This window comes from Berghia stephanieae, chromosome 12 (assembly GCF_034508935.2).
Source record: "Berghia stephanieae isolate SIO BIC M18660-M18661 chromosome 12, UCSD_Bste_1.3, whole genome shotgun sequence".
Lineage (NCBI taxonomy): Eukaryota > Metazoa > Mollusca > Gastropoda > Nudibranchia > Aeolidiidae > Berghia > Berghia stephanieae.
In genome coordinates this window covers 39,148,219-39,170,801 of record NC_088371.1, presented here as the reverse complement: position 1 = coordinate 39,170,801, position 22,583 = coordinate 39,148,219, and the positions used below count along the sequence as shown (strand labels likewise).

Below are 22,583 nucleotides of genomic sequence, written 5' to 3'. Positions count from 1 at the left end.
CGTCGGTGACGTCACAGACTATGGGTGACGTCCAATCAAGGGACGCTACTCTTCCGCTAATCTCATTCCCTATAAAATAACACTCTGTGTTTGGAATGGAGATGGGGACAAAATAGAGCCTTTGTTTATGATAAGCTGTAAACAGCATTTCAAATGGATAACATATGGCTTTCTGCCTGTGTAAATATTTACCGGCTAAATCTGGATGCAGTCACTCCTTAACCTCCTCGAACGAAAAAAAAAAAGACAAATCGATTTTAATAGACTTCCGTTCCAGATCGTGTGACGTCAATGCAATTTGAATACCTGCACATCCTTTAAACCAATCAAAATGGTGATCATTGAAGTTTAAGGGTTTTGTTCGGCTATGTGATGGTATGGCACTTGCTTTGTCTCACCTTTTCTTTTGTGCTTTGATTGTAATTCTAGAACTTTTTACTATCCCATTTTCTTCCTTTTTACTGGCGCTGATATGACCTTAATGTGTTGCAAGCGCCGTAAAACGCTTAAAAACAAAAACAAAAATATTTCTTCTTTACGGTATATATAAAAAACGAAGGGTCTGGGATGAGTGGACTTTTGAGAGGTTTACGTTAATAATATTATACACAGTGAATTATGTTGTGATTATAATTACTGAACTCTCCACAGTCTTGACCAGGGGTTTACTTTTCACGAGATTCCTGTGTACCACTCACTAACATTACTAACCTGATTTCAAAATGACACAGTAAATTGTAAACTTTTTACACACTTGACATAAACAACGGTAACATTTGAAGTTGAAAGCCAGAGGCGTAGATAGCTTCCTTTTGTGATTTCTCCATTCATAAAAAATAAACTGATCACACTATGGATTAAACATGTAAATTTCTCACAATTTACAAGTATTTCTCCAGAGAGGCGAAGCACAGAATGGAAGTGATCTATATCATGTTTTCGTCCAACCGAGTCATCAATCACGTAATTTGTTGCTGTCCAACGATTCCACATTTCTGAACAAATGTAAACACGCAGCTTTGTTTATGAAAGTTGTAAACATACCCATGTGTCAAGCTGAACACAATGACCAATCGTAATGTTAGATAGTTCAAAATCTATGAACACTTTTCACAATGTAGGTCACTTTGAGCACATTTTGCAATGTGACCAATGACCTCGAGCACATGGAAAGTTAATATAGATCATGCCCATTCTTTTCATGGAATGTAGCCAAACAGCAATACTATTAATAGATTGCCCACAACCAGGAACTCAGAGTGGAGAGGTCAATGGGCATGGTCAATATTAACTTTCCATGTGCTCGGGGTCATTGGTCACATTGCAAAGCGTGCTCAAAATGACCCACATAGTGAAAAGTGCTCACATCTTTTTAAATATCTAATATCACGATTTGTCATTTGATTCAGCTTGACACACGTGTATGTTTATAAGATTTGTAAACAAAGCTGTGTGTTTACATTTGTTAAGAAATATCCAATCGTTGGGCAGCAACAAAAATCATGTGATTGATGACTTGGTTGGACGAAAACATGAATAAAGATCGCTCCCATTAATAATTATATCATCTCATATGCACCTCTTGAAGTTGATAATCGCGGTTCCTTTAAAAGGTTATGCTATACAGAACTTACATGGAATCTGGTATTGAAGTCGTTTCGCTTCAGTGATATTTCACATAATTACATTCAAAGGCCACCCCCCCCCCCCCACCCCCACGTCCCACCCCCCACTCCCACGTCCCACCCCCCACCCCCACGTCCCACCCCCCACTTTCCTCAGTGAACATCATTCAAGAACGGTAAACATGTACCGTGCTCAATGGGTGACCAGTGTGTTTTCGTGATATGTCTTGTGCGACCTTTATAACAGATAGTTCGAAGTTGACGTCACTCAGGTCTTTGTTATTGTTTTTTGCCATCCGCGTTTATGAGTACTTTTCACTGAACTGTATTATCAGGCTATAAACGTTCATGGTTACACACAGTTTTGTGTGTTGGTCCGTTATACTTCCGGATGGCAATGTTATGAACTTCTATCTATAGTTGCCTTGCTCAACAGTTGGTCGGAGATTATGTCTTTGTGATGGGCATTTATCCTCGCCCTATCCAATACGGGTGTAAAAATTTAGAGGACCCCCCCCTCCTCCTCCCCCCCCTCCTCCTCCCCCCCCCCCCCCCTCCTCCTCCCCCCCCCCCCCCCCCCCCCCCCCCCCCCCCCCCCCTGGTTTTTTTAATCAATGTCTTTGTCCACTGTAAATATTAATTTCATCATCCTTCACCATCCCTGCCAGAACCTCAAGAAGTTGGATCGCCGTGTATTTCTAACAAGCAGTGTCAAGACATTGACGTGCTAAGTACGTGTAACGCAAGCAACGGTGACGTCATCAAAAAGTGTGTATGTCCCAATAACATGTTTGTGGCTGAATCTTTGAGGAAATGCGTAAAATGTAAGGTTTTAATTTATTTTCTGCTCTTCATTTATGTTTACTTATCTGTACCTCAGCTTTCGTCGTCGTCGTCATCATCATCATCATCATCATCATCATCATCATCATTTCATCATCATCTTCATCTTCATCATCATCATTATCATCATCATCATCATTAACATTTCATCATCATCATCATCATCATCATCATCATCATCATCATCATCATCATCATCATCATCGTTACCACCACCGCCACCACCACCACCATCACAATCATCAATATTTCGTTCGAGCGACCGCAAAGTTAATTGAGATTTTCATTGTTATTATCACATTATGTATTTGAATTTGCAGGTAGATTGTAAAATAGAATATTTTAGGCTTGTTTAAAATGTTTTAATATGCAGACAAGATCAGAATATTTCATTTCGGCATTTGAATTCAATGGTAGTAGTAGAGACATCTTTATGTTATTCAACAATGTTTTTGTTTTTTTAAATTAACTTGTTAACCTTTTGTTACATCTTGCATCTCCTCTTTCTTGCATCTTGCATCTTGTATCTCCCTTTTTACATCTCAATTTCCCATTGTTTCATCTTGTATTTTCCCTTTGTTACATCTTATATCTCCCATTTGTTACATCTTGTATCTCCCTTCTTACATCTTATATCTCCCATTTGTTACATCGTATATCTCCTTTGTTACATCTTGTATCTCACCTTTGTTACATCCTATACTTCTCCTTTGTTACATCTCATATCTCCCCTTTGATACATCTTGTACTTCCCATTTGTTACATCTTATATCGGCCCTTTGTTACATCTTATTTTTCCCCTTTGTTACATCTTGTACTTCCCCTTTGTTACATCTTATATCTTCTTTGTTACATCTTATATCTCCCCTTTGTTACAGCTTGTTTCTCAACTTTGTTACATCTTATATCTATTTTGTTACATCTTGTATCTCCCTTGTTACATCTTGTATCTCCCCTTTGTTACATCGTATATCTCCTTTGTTACATCTTATATCTCCCCTTTGTTAGAGCTTGTATTTTCCCTTTGTTACATATTGTATTTCCCCTTTGTTACATCTTGTATTTTCCCTTTGTTACATCTTGTATTTTCCCTTTGTTACATCTTATATCTCCCATTTGTTACATCTTATATCGGCCCTTTGTTACATCTTATTTTTCCCCTTTGTTACATCTCGTATCTCTCCAGTACCGGCCAAGGTTAGAGACCGGTGTCGATGGTCATCTCACTGTACACGCCAAATCGACAATAGCTTTTGTTACCATGGTAACGGAACATGCCTCTGTCAAGATGGCTTCTACGAGGATGAAGGAGGTCGCACCTGCTCTCGGCGTGAGTTGACGAATATAAAAAAAATTGAAGTGTTCTATTGAATGAAAATTGTTATTAACCACAGTACCATTTTTTGTTTTTGTTTTTGTTTTTGTTTTTTTTTTGGGGGGGGGGGTTGGGGGGGTGGGGGGGTGTTGAATGGCTCAAGTTGCTCAAGTTCGAATGCAGCAGCCTCTTATGGTTTTCACACTACTATGTTATGACGATTGACCCAATCAGCAAAGACTGGTCCGCACTCGTGCACCGTCGCAAACCCGCCGGGTAGCATCGTCACAACACACCGTTCGACTAGATGCTCTGTCGTCTCAGGTTCTTGCCCACAGCGGGTACATGTTGGACAGGTAGAAAGACCCCACCAATGAAGCGCACTGGCCGTAAGGCAGATCCTCGACCGAAGCCGATTAGCAGCCACCCAATGTCTCCTCTTACTGGTATCAAAGCCTGGCAACTTCTCACCAAGCTTAGAGGAGTGAAAGCGAGTTTCATTCCACAAGACCGCATAGCCGCACAGTCATAAAAACGTTCCTAATCATAAAACAGGACAGCGTATCGTGTTCAACGGGATTTGAACTGTGACCCAAAACAAGATTAACTTCCTTCCACACCATCAGCTCGCCATAAGTATGAATCCTTCCTTCCTTCCTTCCTTCCTTCCTTTAGAGGCATTGATTGAGCCCATGGAGCCGGGGTTTATCCCGGTTTCTATAACCTCAAAAGGACATAGCAATTGCTTGCTATCCTTTGAATAGGACGCTAGTCGATAGCAGAGTACTGTTCGTCGTAGATCTCCTACCTTGTCGTTTATTGTGGGTGAGCTTGAGGCATATCAGGGACAAAGGGGTAATTCCGGTTGACCGTCACGAGACCATCCCTGATGTCGGGCCTATAACAGGTACCTTGAACGACCCGCCCTGATGTGTGACTAATGGAGATCCAACCCGGTGCCCGAATGGCCTCGGCCATCCCCGGCTCCACACTACTATGTTCTAATGATTTTATGCCCAATCTGAATTCACCAATGATGAAGAAGCGGTCGGCAGTCAAGCCAAATACTACCGTGTTCGTGTCGCCAGGACCGTCGGACGGGTCGAGAAATAAACAAACATTAAATTGATCTTTTATATAGCGCAATATCCACTTAACGTGCTCAAAGCGCTTTACAAGGGGTCCCTGGCCAACAGCAACATTTAACATGTAGGACGAGACATGACGCCTGTTAGGTGATATTACAATTTTTAGGACAAAGACAACGCTGTTAACGGCCATGTACTCATTTTACACCTGAGTACGGTGAGAGAATGTGAGTAAAGAGTCTTTTCCAAGGACTAAACTATGCGTCGAGCGCGAGGCTCGAACCCAGGACCTTCCGATCCGAAAGCGAGTGTCATACCACTAAACCACATAGCCGCACAAACATCCCAATGCATCTTCAACTGGAAAATACGATATCAGGGTTAGCGACCTAACGCACAATATTATTGTCCCTCAATATCGAGAGCCAGAGTATGACCCCAAAAAATGAGCTTTTGTCAAAGCTACTGGCCGTCCATAGCGTCGATATTCTCCTATTACAGAGACCAATCTTTATTCAGGCGCGCAATCTTCTCGATCCCAGATGCCAGGCTATAGGGAATGAGATTAGCGGAAGAGTAGCGTCCCTTGATTGGACGTCACCCATAGTCTCTGACGTCACCGGCCGCAAAGTTATTAGAGAGAGAACGTCATGTTGGTTGTGCGCATGCGTCACTCGTCCTCGCAGCGAGGACAAGAGACGCATGCGCACAACCAACATGACGTTCTCTCTCTAATAACTTTTTCGCCGGTGACGTCACAGACTATGGGTGACGTCCAATCAGGGGACGCTACTCTTCCGCTAATCTCATTCCCTATATGCTGGTCCAGCGAGAGGACACTCGCAGGGCTCAATGGAGGGGTTAGCGTTTACGCTAAAGAGCCTTCGAAGGTAAGGGTCATAGAGAGCGTAACGGACAGCAACGGGGTGAATAGAATTTCCAGGAAAATGGGTGGGTTGTATAAATACACATCTTTTTGCAATCTTTTTGCATCTCTTTGTACAAATTTGCACATCTACAAACCACCCAAAGCTACTTATTAACCAGACTAGAAAAGTTCATGGCTGCACATAGTTTTGTGTGTTGGTCCGTTATACTTCCGGATGGCAATGTTGTTTGTTTCTTAGCCAAGCGCATGCTATCTATAACATTCAATATTTTTTTATTTGTCTGTATAGTTCCAGAGGAATTTGGAGATCGGTGTCTACAGAACTCACACTGTACACAGATGGACACTCACTCGATGTGTGACAGAGGCAACAATACCTGTATCTGTCAATATGGGTACACGCAAGTGACGAGTACTCAATGCGAGGAACGTAAGTGGACATAACATAATATCATCTAGAAACCACTCCCTGTCGTCAAGCTTGTGGTGATAATACTCTTCAACAGTCGTAACGTCACTTCCTTCCTAATGACGCATAGTAACTTAGTAACACTGGCTCTAAACTATCGGAACAATGGCGGACGCCCGTATGAGATATTTCCCCGGCGAGCATAAAAGCGTATCTAGAGGAGAAAAAACAACATAAATTTGATCATGTTTTGACTTTTACACATTCTGATCACGAGGCATATGAAAAGTTCTAGCCAGCATGAAGAATAAAAAGTAATGATTTTCTTTGTTTTGAACCAAGATGGCAGCCGTTGCCGGGCGGCGTGACATCAGACTACTGAATCCAATTAATCAGTAGATTTTTGACCAATCAAAACATGGAATTTGTGACACACCTTCACACGTGCTCGGACAAACATAGTTGGTTATTTATAGACAATAACGTGAATGAAATTGACCTCTTCTGGGCCGTTGTTATTGTTTGTACACCGCCAGATGGGTGACTAGTTATCACACTATTTGTTTCGATCATATTATGATAAAGTTTAAGTTTACACATAGTTTTCTGTGTTGGTTCTATTGATCAAGCGATAGAACAGTGTGGGTACTTTACTTACATGCCGTCGATCGTAAAACCTCCTGTGTAGTTTGTTAAATCTACCAATCATTGCCATTGTTTACATGATGACGACTGTCCGAGAGGCGTGGTTATCTAAGTGTCAATTCGTGGACATGAGTCGGAACATAGGAGGACATCTCATTCCATGAACATCTTTTCCTCCATTTGCTTTGGTCAATAAATCGAAAAGGAAAATCTGAAATTGTAACACAAAATAAACCATTTATTGAAATCTATGTCCAACTTTTTTTCCAAAAAGATATGTTGAAAGATGTCTTCCGATTCCCAAATACAAACGTTACCCCGAACCTCAGAGTTCCGTTAGAGTTAGTGTCACTAGTCGTGTGAGAATGACATTAAATCACAGACCTCCGATAACAAGAACCTAATCCATCGCTTAATTGTACGCCGTTGGATTGTCACAGGTACTCCTACTACTACGTCTTCTAATGTTACATTTCTATGATGTCTTTTATCTTCCATTATTTTATAGAAAGTTCCACCAGTCTCTCATACGTCGACCAGTCCTCAACACTTATATCACATCCTTGGGATTCTCTACTCACACACCCACGACACTAATGCTAACTCTCCATTCACACTCCAACCACCGACGCTACAAAAACAATTTATACTCTTTTTTTTATTTTACTTGTTTTCAACGTTCATTTGTTTATTGTTGTGCTGAAGAAGAGTTTGCACCCGAAACGTCCTATATTTGTACTTGTTCCCATCCGAAGCGTCTCATTATTACATTTTTCTTAGTATTTCCTTTTTTTTCTTTTCACTAAAACGTGTCCACTTAACCCTCTCCTTACCAACTATAGAAAAATCGTTACATTCGTTACGATACAACCAACATTATTCTTATTCAAATTTCTCTCGTACATCATAAAATTTAAAGAAAATGAGCAGTGTGTTGTAGAACATGATTTTCTAAAGAAACTATCTATTTATCGCAAGAACTTTACTGCTATTGTGTTTGAATGATAAAAACAATATTTTTGTGTTAGTTGGGTGTGACGTTTTGGGGAAAATCCTGAAAATGGCTGGTGAGGAGAGATTTAACTTTGAGTAAACATTACTAGGACCTTTATCTCTCCTTTGATTATCACGGATCGTGTTTTGATAGAACGAAGTTGACGTCACTCAGGTCTTTGTTATTGCTTTTGGCCATCCACGTTTATGAGTAATTCTCACTAAATTGTATTAACCAGACTTTAAACGTTTAAGGTTACACATGGTTTGTGTGTTGGTCCGTTATACTTCCGGATGACAATGTTGTGAGCTTCTTAGCCAAGCGCATACTATCTATATGTACAAACACACACTCATGATATTGGAAATAGGCTTCAACAGTCGTGACGTCACTTTCCTCGTAATGACGCATTGTAACCTAGTGACTGGTTCTAAACTATCGGAACAATGACGGACGCCCTTCTCCGACAAACATAAAAGTGTATCCAGAGGAGAAAATCATTATAAATCTGATTATGTTTCGACTTTTATACATTCTGATCACACGACATGTGAAAAAGTTCTAGCCAGCATGAAGAACAAACCGTACTGATCTTCTTTGTTTAGAACCAAGCTGATGGTTGCAGGGCGGACGTGACAGACTATTGAATCCAATTCTTATTTGTGATCCCTCGTCTCAAAACAGTATTATGTCGGGATAGACCAGATGCTAAAAAGTCAAATTATAGTTAAACTGGTCAAGAATATGAAACGTTGGTATTTAGCACAGTAAAATATGATATTCATTATCCTCTATAAAGCATATAAACTCAACGCAAGTCTGATATTTCTGGCTACAAATTCCATTTTCAGTATCTTAATCATCACCGACTTAATACCATTTTGAGACAAGAGGTCACATTTACCTTTTTTCCCCCTCCAGGTCCGCAAATTCCACGATACAAACGTTATCCTGACCCAAAGCCCCCGATCGAATGTCACGGGTCGTGTGAGAACCAATCAAACACCATCTGTACGGAGACGGTACAGAACAGCATCTTCCATTGTAGGTGTGACCACAGATACGCAAAGGCCTACAACAAAGATAACTGTGTTCGTAAGTTCTTTTGTCATATTTTGTTCACGATCTTGATGATGATGATGATGAGAAGGAAGAGGAGGAAGAGGAGGAAGAGGAGGATGATGATGATGATGATGATGATGATGACAAGGAGGAGGAGGAAGAGGAGGATGATGATGATGATGATGATGATGATGATGATGATGATGATGATGATGAGGAGGAGGAGGAGGAGGAGGATGGTGATGATGATGATGATGATGATGATGATGATGATGATGATGATGATGATGATGATAAGGAGGAGGAGGAGGAGAAAGAGGAGGAGGAGGAGGATGGTGATGATGATGATGATGATGATGATGATGATGATGATGATGATGATGATGATGATGATGATGATGATGATGATGATGATGATGATGATGATGATGAGGAGGATGATGATAAGGAGGAGGAGGAGGAGCAGGAGGAGGAGGAGGATGGTGATGATGATGATGATAATAATGATGATGATGATGATGAGGAGGAGGAGGAGGAGGATGATGATGATGCTGCGCTGCACTGCGGCTGACGCCTGGGTCATTCCAGTTTTCCCTTGAAAAAGACCCTAAAGACAAATTCCCATTGGGGATGAATAAAGGGAATTTTATTTTATTTTATCTGATGATGATGATGATGATGATGTTGTTGATGATGATGATGATGATGATGATGATTGAGTAAGAACTTCAATAATAAAAAGAAAAACGTATATCATTCAAATCTCAATAAACTGAGAATCTTTTACCTGAAAAGTAAGTTTTGAAAGATAGTTCAATATGGGCGTGTCTAAAACGCATATTGAAACAGTTTTAATTCTTTGTTATAATTGTTTATGGTAACTGTTTGATTGGATTGCCGTTAGGACTGTTTTAATTCTTTGTTATAATTGTATATGGTAACTGTTTGATTGGATTGTCATTAGGACTGTTTTAATTCTTTGTTATAATTGTTTATGCTAACGGTTTGATTGGATTGCCGTTAGGACTGTTTTTATTCTTTGTTATAATTGTTTATGGTAACTGTTTGATTGGATTGCCGTTAGGACTGTTTTAATTCTTTGTTATAATTGTTTATGCTAACCGTTTGATTGGATTGCCGTTAGGACTGTTTTTATTCTTTGTTATAATTGTTTATGGTAAGTGTTTGATTGGATTGCCGTTAGGACTGTTTTAATTCTTTGTTATAATTGTGTATGGTAACTGTTTGATTGGATTGCCGTTAGGACTGTTTTTATTCTTTGTTATAATTATTTATGGTAACTGTTTGATTGGATTGCCGTTAGGACTGTTTTAATTCTTTGTTATAATTGTGTATGGTAACTGTTTGATTGGATTGCCGTTAGGACTGTTTTAATTCTTTGTTATAATTGTTTATGGTAACGGTTTAGTTGGATTGCCGTTAGGACTGTTTTAATTCTTGGTTATAATTGTTTATGGTAACTGTTTAATAGGATTGCCGTTAGGACTGTTTTAATTCTTTGTTATAATTGTTTATGGTGACTGTTTGATTGGATTGCCGTTAGGACTGTTTTAATTCTTTGTTATAATTGTTTATGCTAACCGTTTGATTGGATTGCCGTTAGGATTGTTTTTATTCTTTGTTATAATTATTTATAGTAAGTGTTTAATAGAATTGCCGTTAGGATTGTTTTAATTCTTTGTTATAATTGTTTATGGTAGCTGTTGGATTGATTTGCCGTTAGGACTGTTTTGATTCTTTGTTATAGTTGCTTATGCTAACCGTTTGATTGGATTGCCGTTAGGACTGTTTTAATTTTTGTTATAATTGTTTATGGTAACTGTTTGATTGGATTGCCGTTAGGACTGTTTTAATTCTTTGTTATAATTGTTTATGGTAACTGTTTGATTGGATTGCCGTTAGGACTGTTTTAATTCTTTGTTATAATTGTGTATGGTAACTGTTTGATTGGATTGCCGTTAGGACTGTTTTTATTCTTTGTTATAATTGTTTATGGTAACTGTTTAATAGGATTGCCGTTAGGACTGTTTTAATTCTTTGTTATAATTTTGTATGGTAACTATTTGATTGAATTGCCGTTAGGATTGTTTTGATTCTTTGTTATAATTGTTTATAATAACTGTTTGATTGGATTGCCGTTAGGACTGTTTTAATTCTTTGTTATAATTGTGTATGGTAACTGTTTGATTGGATTGCCGTTAGGACTGTGTTAATTCTTTGTTATAATTGTGTATGGTAACTGTTTGATAGGATTGCTGTTAGGACTGTTTTAATTCTTTGGTATAATTGTTTATGGTAACTGATTGATTGGATTGCCGTTAGGACTGTGTTAATTCTTTGTTATAATTGTTTATGGTAACTGTTGGATTGGATTGTTGTTAGGACTGTTTTGATTCTTTGTTATAATTGTTTATGGTAAGTGTTTGATTGAATTGCCGTTAGGACTGTTTTATTCTTTGTTATAATTTTGTATGGTAACTGTTTGATTGGATTGCCGTTAGGACTGTTTTAATTCTTTGTTATAATTGTTTATGGTAAGTGTTTGATTGGATTGCCGTTAGGAATGTTTATATTCTTTGTTATAATTGTTTATGGTAAGTGTTTCATTGGATTTCCGTTAGGAATGTTTATATTCTTTGTTATAATTGTTTATGGTAAGTGTTTGATTGGATTGCCGTTAGGACTGTTTATATTTTTTGTTATAATTGTTTATGGTAAGTGTTTGATTGGATTGCCGTTAGGAATGTTTATATTCTTTGTTATAATTGTTTATGGTAAATGTTTGATTGGATTGCCGTTAGGAATGTTTATATTCTTTGTTATAATTGTTTATGGTAACTGTTTGATTGGATTGCCATGAGAGAAGAGAGTTAAAAAGGCGAGAATTATCAAAATTGTCTGAACAGGAATGGTCACCCATGTGTTCCTAATGAGAAAATCGGGGGTTGATACCTTGACCAAGGAAAAACAATATTGTTCCTGAGGCGGGCTCGAGACCAGGGCCAGCCTTCCTCACCCCCCCCCCACTCTTCCCCAGCCATTTATCAACGGAATGTGTAATAATTAAAGACTGGTTTTCAATAACTGATTAACTCGACTTCCCCAGCGTTTGAGATTATCTCTCTCTAAAAGCTAAATTGAATTATAAACTTTATCTTAAGTATCAAGAGACAGAAAACTTTCCCTAAAGTGATATTACAATAAAATGGAAATAAAAGGGAGATTCCATGTAAAATATTCCTCAAACATCTCAACACGGGAATACTAGAGATATAACTTTTTTTGGATAACCTTCATTTCTTCAATTCTTCAATTTGATTTACCCTTTCATCTATTCACCTAGCTGTCCAAAACCTTCAACTCTTCAATTTACCCTTTCATCTATTCACCTAGCTGTCCAAAACCTTCATTTCTTCAATTCTTCAATTTGATTTACCCTTTTATCTATTCACCTAGCTGTCCAAAACCTTCATTTCTTCAATTCTTCCTGGGTGGGGTTCCTGACCTCCCATAGTGGGCAGGGAGGTACATGCTGTGTATTCTATCCCCCCAACCCGTTTTCCAATTGTTTCCTGTCGTTGTCTTGGAATGAGATTACTTGGTTTTGTCCTGGCCCTGGCCGGAGTTCCTTGGCTGGGAGGGAAACAGTCGAATGTATAGTTATAGTCTTGATATTTTTTTTCCTTGTAAATCATCTCTCTGTTATGCATTGTATTATGTTTAGTTTACATATTATATTATATGATTTGTAAACATTTGAGTGTATTCCTCTTGGTTGGGACCTGTGCTTGTATCTGGATGAGACTTTTAGGTGATCTCAAACTAAGTACTTTGACGGTGTGCTCTTGGAATCTACATATGTTCCCTATTTGAACCAATTCCCTTTTGTCTAACCTTTACTTTTGTGCTTTAATTGTAATTCTATAACTTTTTACGATCCCATTTTCTTCCTTTTTACTGGCGCTGATATGACCTTAATGTTTGCAAGCGCCATAAAACCCTTAAAAACAAAACAATCTTCAACTCTCCAATGTGATTTGCCAATTTATCTATTCATCTAGCTGTCCAGACGTATCTGTACATGTTACGTCTTACACACGAAGCAGGCAAGTACGACTACGAACCCCTACCCTTCAAGCACCAGTACAAGAGTTCACAGCTCTTGGCATTCAAAAGATTTGCTCAAAGAATCACACACAACGGGGTATGGATGTATTATTGTCATTTTAGCACAACATTACAGCATAATATCTTTGAAAGTGACAATGAATAACAATGTAAAATTGAATTTAAGCTTCACCTTAATATACGAAAACAGATAAAATAGACGTTTCGGGATCCCCTTTATCAACAAAACCCAAAACGTCCATTTTATCTTCTTTTTTTTTCGTATATGAACATGAAACTTACCTTCAATTTTACATTGTTATTTATTTTTTTCGAGCTTTGAGCAGCATCATTTACGTTAGAAATTGACAAGAATAACTCCGGCTCCAGGATTAGCCTTGGTTAATTCCTGGATTCCAGCTGCCCAAAAACCACGCCTGGTTGTTTGGCTACGCCTACAAAAAGTCATCAGGGACGTGTATGTATCAGTGGTTTACAACTTTGTCGGAAATTGTACACATATTTAACCTTTACCTATATATAAGCTTGTACAACACATTCGTCACAATACACAAAATCGCATCTATAGGGAATGAGATTAGCGGAAGAGTAGCGTCCCTTGATTAGACGTCACCCCATAGTCTTATTAGAGAGAGAATGTCATGTTGGTTGTGCGCATGGTCTCTCGCGGAAGCGAGGACGAGAGACGCATGCGCACAACCAACATGACGTTCTCTCTCTCTAATAACTTTTCCGCCGGTGACGTCACAGACTATGGGTGACTATGGGTCCAATCAAGGGACGTTACTCTTCCGCTAATCTCATTCCCTATAGATAGTATGCAGATGACGTCACTCAGGCCTTTGTTATTGTTTTTGCCATCCGCGTTTGTGAGTTGTTCTCACTAAACTGTATTAACCAGACTTTAAAAGTTCATGGTTACACAGAGTTTGTGTGTTGGTCCGTTATACTTCCGGATGGCAATGTTGTGAACTCCTTGGCCAATCGCATTCTATCTATAGGAGAATAAATAATAAATATGATATATAAAAACCGCTTGTGTCTATGACACATGTGAAGTTGCTTTGGTGGAGTGACTGATAGATATTGTTTTATGCCCGTATGATGTACACACCAAGTACACATTATCAAAGTGGTACACACTTTGAAATATTTGGTACACCCAGGGGTGTACAATACATCCGGATGAAAAGCACTATTTATATACATATATAGGCACTTGCAAGAAGTAGCTCTCGCGAGTTGAAAACAGGCGAGGATTTCTGTTTCCGTTTTTGAGGGGGAAAAATTTAGGAGTGATTTTAAAATGCTCATTCTTCTTTCTCAGTGGAATGAAATGGCATGTATTATATATCATTGGAAAGGGCATAAAATTCTACATATAATGATGCTAATATTATTATCTTCCTATATCATGATTTTGAGAAATCTTTGCGTAAAGAGAGTATATGTGTTTAAACGCTTATAACTTTTAAACCAGAGATGGTCCTTCTTAATAAAAAAAAGTCCTTCTGAGATACATATTAAAGTAGCTTCTCTAAAAATTTCAGAGCAAAATATGTTTGCACTCAAAAGTTAGAGCTCCCCAAAAAACAGTAATTGGCCTCGATTGTTTACAGAAGCTGCCATTTTCTTATACTGATTCACTGTCTGTCGTCTGCTGGGTTTGAGAGATAACTTCGTCAATCCACATCAAAACTTTACATCTTTATATCTTACAAAATATTCCATTTATAGAAGTTATTTTTGTTTTAAATTATTCAATTAATTGGCGTTTTCATGTCCATGCATTCATTTTATAATTTACAATTCTCTTCCTTTTTTTCCGATTGATTTTTCACTGTTGATTTTGACGTTTTTCATCCTTTGACGGACGTCTGTCCAATTTAGGGTAACGGGGGAGCGGAAGTTTTTAAAATCACCTATTTTCGACCATTTTAAACACTGATACACCACCTCAAACATTTATCAGTCCATATCTCTGCTTTTATGAGGTCTATTTTCATTTTGGAAAGTTCAAAGTGAACAACTAAATGACGCCGATTCAGTGGTGTATTTGGTCTATCTACATGTGAATAAATATTTAATTGTCGACTTTTCCAAAATTCCAATAGGTCATTCATTTGCATGTCGTGATCTATTTTTCCTTAATTTCAGTTGTTTCAGCTCTAAACTATACCTTTCTCTCTCAATAAATAATTATTTTTCTGTTTGCAATGTATTACAGAGATGTTGAATTACCACATGTAAAAATTTCAAAGTTGTATCTGAAGCCGTTTCTGAATTATACTTGATTATCCATTGGGTTGCTGTGTTTTGGTCACATATTTACTTAAGCTTCTATAGAGATTTTTCACCACATAAAAGGTCATAACTTTTTAACTAGTTGAGATAGAGGGATAATTTTTTCACTTTAGTAAATGTTTCACTCCCCTTTATTTTTCTACGCTAAATTAATACCGATATCACTATTTTGAAAAATTCTTGCAAGTGCCTAATATATATATATATATATATATATATATATATATATATATATATATATATATATATATATATATATATATATATATATATATATATACAATACAGAATACAAATTGTCACTCACATTTTTTGTGCCCGAGACGATTCGTTTCTGTGTCTCTTTTCACGTCCTCGGTCGGCGTAATCCTTAGTAATGTCCGCAGAAAAAAGTTTTTATATATATATATATATACATTTCAAGTATAATTATGATCAACTTCTATAATATTGTTTCGAGCACTAGTAAAAAGCCCAGCATTCGCTCTCATCGGGATGAGATATTTTTATAAATAGCTCCTTTTATCAATATGTCATGGTTTGTGTTTTTATTATTATATATATATAAGATCATTTGTTTCCTTGAAAACGGCTAACAACTACTCAATTCTCATTATTTTTTGGTTATCTTTGCCTTGTATGTATTTCCAACACCTCAACTCTTAGTTAAATAATTACATACACATTTTACTATTGACGTTTTCCCACCTTTTTAGATAATGCAGACTATCAGGAAAACCGCCCTCAAGTTCCGCTATGTGTCCAGCGAAGTTCTGAACTTCAAACATTTGGAAAGTGATCAGAGCAACCATTCAGACACTGGGGTCAAGGTCACAATCTTGCTTCACTTCGAGGCCACGCACAAATACTACGGAGCTACGTCTTCTAGGTTCATTGACTCTATACTTCGTCGAGAGCTGCGCAGGTAATTCAACAGACTAGTCTGTGGGTAAGAGGCTTCAACAGTCGTGACGTCACTTCCCTCGTAATAACGCATAGTAACTAAGTAACTGGTTCTAAATTATATGAACAATGGCGGACACTGTAATGTCGTCGCCAAGTGTATTGTATTGATATTGTTTTATCAATAATAATAATTATGTTTAAGTCAAACCTCAAAGAACAACACAACAAGATTGTTAGATGATAATCGGAAAAAGGTTCTATTCAACTCAAACTAAAAACAATGTGCAGTGTAGCCAGTTTGGCAGTTTACAACTAAACGTTAAATAAATACAACTAAACTTATTAATCGATATATTACAGACACCCTTATGAAAAACTTCTCCGACGAGCATAAAAATGTATCCAGAGGAGAAAAACATTATAATCTGATCATGTTTTGACTTTTATACATTCTGATCACATGACATGTGGAAAAGTTCTAGCCATAATGAAAAATAAAAGTACCGATTTTCTTTGATTAGAACCAAGCTATTGGTTGCTGGGAAGACGTCACATCAGACTATTGAATCCTATTCACAATGGAAAATACTGGTCACCTGATTGTTCCTGGTTTAAGACTTGTCGCGGAAGCGAGGACGAGAGACGCATGCGCACAACCAACATGACGTTCTCTCTCTAATAACTTTTCCGCCGGTGACGTCACAGACTATGGATGACGCCCAATCAATGGACGCTACTCTTCCGCTAATCTCAGTCCCTATTGTATGATAGTAGTACTTCGATTCGCCATAATTTGTGTTTTTCTCCATCTGCTTGAATGACAATTTGACCAACAAAAAAAAAAAAAAAGATTTGTATTCATGCGCACTAAAATATTATTTTTAATTGACAATCAGCACTCTCTATCTATAACACCTTATACAGTGAGCGGAAATATTTGGCAACCGTTAGATTAAATCTTTGTGAAACGCATTCAAAGCATTATTCAACGATTACGTATTTACTAAGAAATGATATGGTTTTCCAATGGGAGAGTTGGAATAAGATCTATTTTTTCATCTACAAGCGTCAACATTTTTTTACAGTGTGGAGTCAATGCCTATTGGTCCTGTCACCAAGTGAATAAAAAAAAAATAATAAAAACTTGAGCTTTTATATAGTGCAATATCCACTAAACGTGCTCAAAGCGCTTTACAAGGGGTCCCTGGCCAACAGCAACACATAATATGTAGGACGAGACATGACTCCTGTCAGGCGATATTACAATTTTTTGGGACAGAGACAACGCTGTTAACGGCCAGGTACTCATTTTACACCTGAGTACGGTGAGAGAATGTGAGTAAAGAGCCTTCTCCAAGGACTCAACTATGCGCCGAGCGAGGCTCGAACCCAGGACCTTCCGTTCCGAAAGCGAGTGTCATACCACTAGACCACATAGCTGCACAATAAGTAGCATTGGCCTTTAAAACTCTTGGTAATACGTCATAGCCACGGCATTCTACACACGTTACTCACTCATTTTAGATTGGCGACTTGTATGGTCTGAATGGGAGATTTTGAGCCATGTGAATACTCTTCAACAGTCGTAACGTCACTTCCTTCCTAATAACGCATGGTAACTTAGTAACACTGGCTCTAAACTATCGGAACAATGGCGGACGCCCGTATGAAATATTTCCCCGGCGAGCATGAAAGCGTATCCAGAGGGGAAAAAAACATTAAATTTGATCATGTTTTGACTTTTACACATTCTGATTACAAGGCTTCTAGCCAGCATGAAGAATAAAAATTAATGATTTTCTTTGTTTAGAACCAAGATGGCCGCCGTTGCCGCGCGGCGTGACATCAGACTACTAAATCCAATTGCCAAATGTGCATAATGGCATAATTCTTATGCATTGTTCTTTTTGAAAATATGAATACATTACTTTTGTTCTTTACACTTTTATTTTGGCAGATCAAACAGAGAGTTGGGTACAAGCAAGCTGCTCGTGGGGTCGCCATTGAAATATTCTTCTGTTGTGTCAGGTATTTTGTCACGGGATTGTTTGTTGTGGAGAAAAATGAATCCTGACGCCTCTAAGGGAAATACCTCGAATAAAGCATAACCTGTAAAGCAACAGTCACACAAACTAATACAAGCAAACAACTCATACACATCATCATCATCATTGCCTTTTTCACCCTGGGTCAGGGTATAGGCCACAGACAAACAGTTTCCATCCTTCTCTATCATCATCATCATTGCCTTTTTCACCCTGGGTCAGGGTATATGGCACAGACAAACAGTTTCCATCCTTCTCTATCCCGAGCTAACTTTTTTATCTCATTCCAGGTCTTACCACTTCTCTGTATATCAGCTTCTTTAATTTTTCTCCGTGTTCCTCGTGGCCTTCCCCTTGATCTTCTGCCCTGAGGGTTCCAGTCCAATACTTTGTTTGCTATAGTGGAATCATACACACCCATATCATATGTATACAGAAAAAGCATTCACACCAAAAAGACACTGGATACACAAATCACACTAAAATAGCACACACATAGAAAATTATGACATTCAAATGATTGAGCACTATGAAGATCCGTGAGTTTACTTTTTGCTATATAATATATATATATATATATATATGTGTGTGTGTGTGTGTGTGTGTGTGTGTGTGTGTGTGTGTGAGTGTGTGTGTGTGTGAGTGTGTGTGTGTGTATATATATGTGTATGTGTGTGTGTGTGTTTTTTTTAGACCACCCATTCGACATCTCTTCTTTTCAGACTTTGACGAGTGTGAGTCACCTCAACACAATGACTGCTCACCCCAAGCAACGTGTGTTAACACACTTGGCAGTTTTATGTGTGTATGTCGATCCGACCACGTGGATGTGTCGTTGCTGCACAAGAAAAGAAAGGGCCGAAAGTGTAAAGGTAAATAGGGATCTGGATTTGGTGTCTAACTGATTATAAAGATGGGGTCCACATATTTCTGAATCCAGATGTCTATTTACAATGACAGTTAATGACTCGTAGGTCACGTGAGTGCACTTGAACACGTTGACGTGTACAAACTTTCAACCATCTGATATAAATCCTGAAGTTTGTTATCCAAGACTATTCCAAGATCATTTTGAGCTTTATATAGTGCAATATCCACTTAATGTGCTCAAAGCGCTTTACAAGGGGTCCCTGGTCAATAGCAACATTTAACATGTAGGACGGAACAAAACGCCTATTAGGCGATATTACAATTTTTTGGACAAAGACAACGCTGTTAACGGCCATGTACTCATTTTACACCTGAGTACGATGAGAGAAAGTGAGTAAAGAGCCTTCTCCAAGGACTCAACTATGCGCCGAACGCGAGGCTCGAACCCACGATCTTCCGATCCGAAAGCGAGTGTCATACCACTAGACCACATAGCCGCACAAAAATAGAAATTACTCTCTACTAGAATTCTTGTAGAGCGACTGGATAATTTTGATCATCTTTTGCGGGATGCCATAATGCCTCAGTATCTTCCATAGACTATCTCAATGAACGCTACCAAAAGTCTTTTCAAAATCGATAGATTTTGATTGCCTCAATAGTTTTTCATACTGTTGTGTCAACCGTATTAACTCCAAGGCCGTCCGCCTCATTAGTATTAGGGAAGGTGCTCGGTTCTGGTCTATTAACTCTCTCCTTACCAGCCATTTTCAGGATTTCCCCCAAAACTTCACACCCAAGTAACAAAAAAAAATATATTTTTTATCACTCAAACACATTAGCAGTAAAGTTCTTGCGATACATAATTTCTTTAGCAAAACATGCTCTACAACACATTGTTTTCATATTCTTTAAATTCTATGGTGTACAAAAGGAAAATGTTGGTTGTATCGTAACGAATGTGACGATTTTCCTATCGGTAGTAAGGAGAGAGATAAGGATATTCCGTATCCTGGAAGTAACGCTCTTTCCATATTTTAATTTTTTTGTTTCCTCAGCCTTCACATGTACTTCTTGGCTAGTACCTCTGTGTCTTCGAAGTTTCTAAGCTATCAAGTAGACTGTTTTCGTGTCTTTCTGTTCTGCCACTGCCTGTGTCTTCTCTGCAACGTGGTCTACATACTTCCATTGTCTTTCCTTAATGATCTTTTTAATGTCTTATTAATCTTATTTTGTTTTGTACATCCCATTGAGACCAGGTGATTTGGTACATAAGAATTTCGTCTTTTTTTTTTTCATTGCTCTCTGTCTTCTGCTGCTGACCATCTCTCAGACGTTATCCATTTCTGGCATTTTAAAATTAGGCCAGAAAACTCGTCCTTCAAATATCGATCAATTTAAATGACACTCATCTTGTCAAAAATCTCAAACCTGTGACTTCCGTTTTTGTTTCCTTGACTTGGAGGTTCCATTGACTTAGCGTGTTAGATACGACAGGTAAATAATTCCGTGCTTCTTGTTCTGAGTCGCATATGAGGTCCACATTTTGATCTTAATTCTATGAGTGCTGCTTCTCGATACACATTAAATAAGATAGGACTAAGACTGCCCCCCTGTGGCGTTCCAACTGTTTTACTGATTGTTGCTGATTCTTTGCCAGACGTAAATGTGAAAGTTGTATTGACAAGTAATGCCGTGATCAATCTTACAAGAAATAGTTGACATGAGAATTTAAAGACAATTAAATGTTTCAATTAATAGTAAATGATCTATTAAGTTGAGCTTTAATAAAAATCGATCTTTTATATAGCGCAATATCCACTAAACGTGCTCAAAGCGCTTTACAAGGGGTCCCTGGCCAACAGCAACACGTAACATGTAGAACGAGACAAGACGCCTGTTAGGCGATATCACAATTTTTTTTTGGACAAAGACAACGCTGTTAACTGCCAGGTACTCGTTTTACACCTGAGTACGGTGAGAGAATGTGAGTAAAGAGCCTTCTCCAAGGACTCAACTATGCGCCGAACTCGAGGCTCGAACCCACACGACCTTCCGATCCGAAAGCGATTGTCATACCACTAGACCACATAGCCGCACAAAAATAGAAATTACTCTCTACTAGAATTCTTGGAGAGCGACTGGATGATATTGATCATCTTTTGTGGGATGCCATAATTCCTCAGTGTCTTCCATAGACTGTCTCAGTGAACGCTACCAAAAGTCTTTTCAAAATTGATAGATTTTGATTGCCTCAATAGTTTTTCATACTGTTGTGTCAACCGTATTAACTCCAAGGCCGTCTGCCTCATTAGTATTAGGGAAGGTGCTCGGTTCTGGTCTATTAACCCTCTCCTTACCAGCCACTTTCAGGATTTCCCCCAAACTTCACACCCAAGTAACAAAAAAAAATATATTTTTTATCACTCAAACACATTAGCAGTAAAGTTCTTGCGATACATAATTTCTTTAGCAAAACATGCTCTACAACACACTGTCTTCATTTTCTTTAAATTCTATGATGTACAAAAGAAATTTGAATAAGAAAAACGTTGGTTGTATCGTAACGAATGTGACGATTTTACTATGGTTGGTAAGGAGAGGGTTAAGGATATTTCATATCCTGGAAGTTTCGCTCTTTCCATCTTTTTAATTTTTTGTTTCCTCAGCCTTCACATGTACTTCTTGGCTAGTACCTCTGTGTCTTCGAAGTTTCTAAGCTATCAAGTAGACTGTTTTCGTGTCTTTCTGTTCTGCCACTGCCTGTGTCTTCTTCTCTGCAATTTGGTCCACATATTTCCGTTTGTCATTCCTTGCTGATCTTTTTAATGTCTTCGTATTTATATTTTGTTTTGTACATCCCATTGAGACTATGTGATTTGGTACATAAGAATTTCGTCTTTTTTTTTAATTGCTCTCTGTCTTCTGTTGCTGACCATCTCTCAGACGTTATCCATTTCTGGCATTTTAAAACTAGGCCAGAAAACTCGTCCTTCAAATATCGATCAATTTAAATGACACTCATCTTGTCAAAAATCTCAAACCTGTGACTTCCGTTTTTGTTTCCTTGACTTGGAGGTTCCATTGACTTAGCGTGTTAGATACGACAGGTAAATAATTCCGTGCTTCTTGTTCTGAGTCGCATATGAGGTCCACATTTTGATCTTCACTCTCTGAGTGCTGCTTCTAGATACATATTAAATAAGATAGGACTAAGACCGCCCCCCTGTAGCGTTCCAACTGTTTTCCTGATTGTTGCTGATTCTTTGCCAGACGTAAATGTGAGCTTTAATAAAAATCGATCTTTTATATAGCGCAATATCCACTAAACGTGCTCAAAGCGCTTTACAAGGGGTCCCTGGCCAACAGCAACACGTAACATGTAGAACGAGACAATGCCTATAAGGTGATATTTCAATAATTTTCGGACAGAAACAAC

The 22,583-nt window shown here is 38.1% G+C and overlaps 1 protein-coding gene across 5 annotated transcripts in view; it reads left to right on the top strand.

The window, feature by feature from the left end:
• The window catches only part of LOC144957897 (uncharacterized), a 90,443-nt gene that overhangs the window by 62,096 nt on the left and 5,764 nt on the right, over positions 1-22,583 (top strand). For all 5 annotated transcript variants that reach the window (XM_078889427.1, XM_078889426.1, XM_078889429.1 and 2 more), the window contains 8 exons: positions 2,294-2,449; positions 3,655-3,798; positions 6,050-6,190; positions 8,730-8,903; positions 12,953-13,095; positions 16,040-16,248; positions 18,187-18,257; positions 18,997-19,146. In XM_078889427.1, coding sequence (XP_078745553.1) covers positions 2,294-2,449; positions 3,655-3,798; positions 6,050-6,190; positions 8,730-8,903; positions 12,953-13,095; positions 16,040-16,248; positions 18,187-18,257; positions 18,997-19,146 — 1,188 coding nt within the window. The remainder of the gene's footprint in view (positions 1-2,293; positions 2,450-3,654; positions 3,799-6,049; positions 6,191-8,729; positions 8,904-12,952; positions 13,096-16,039; positions 16,249-18,186; positions 18,258-18,996; positions 19,147-22,583) is intronic.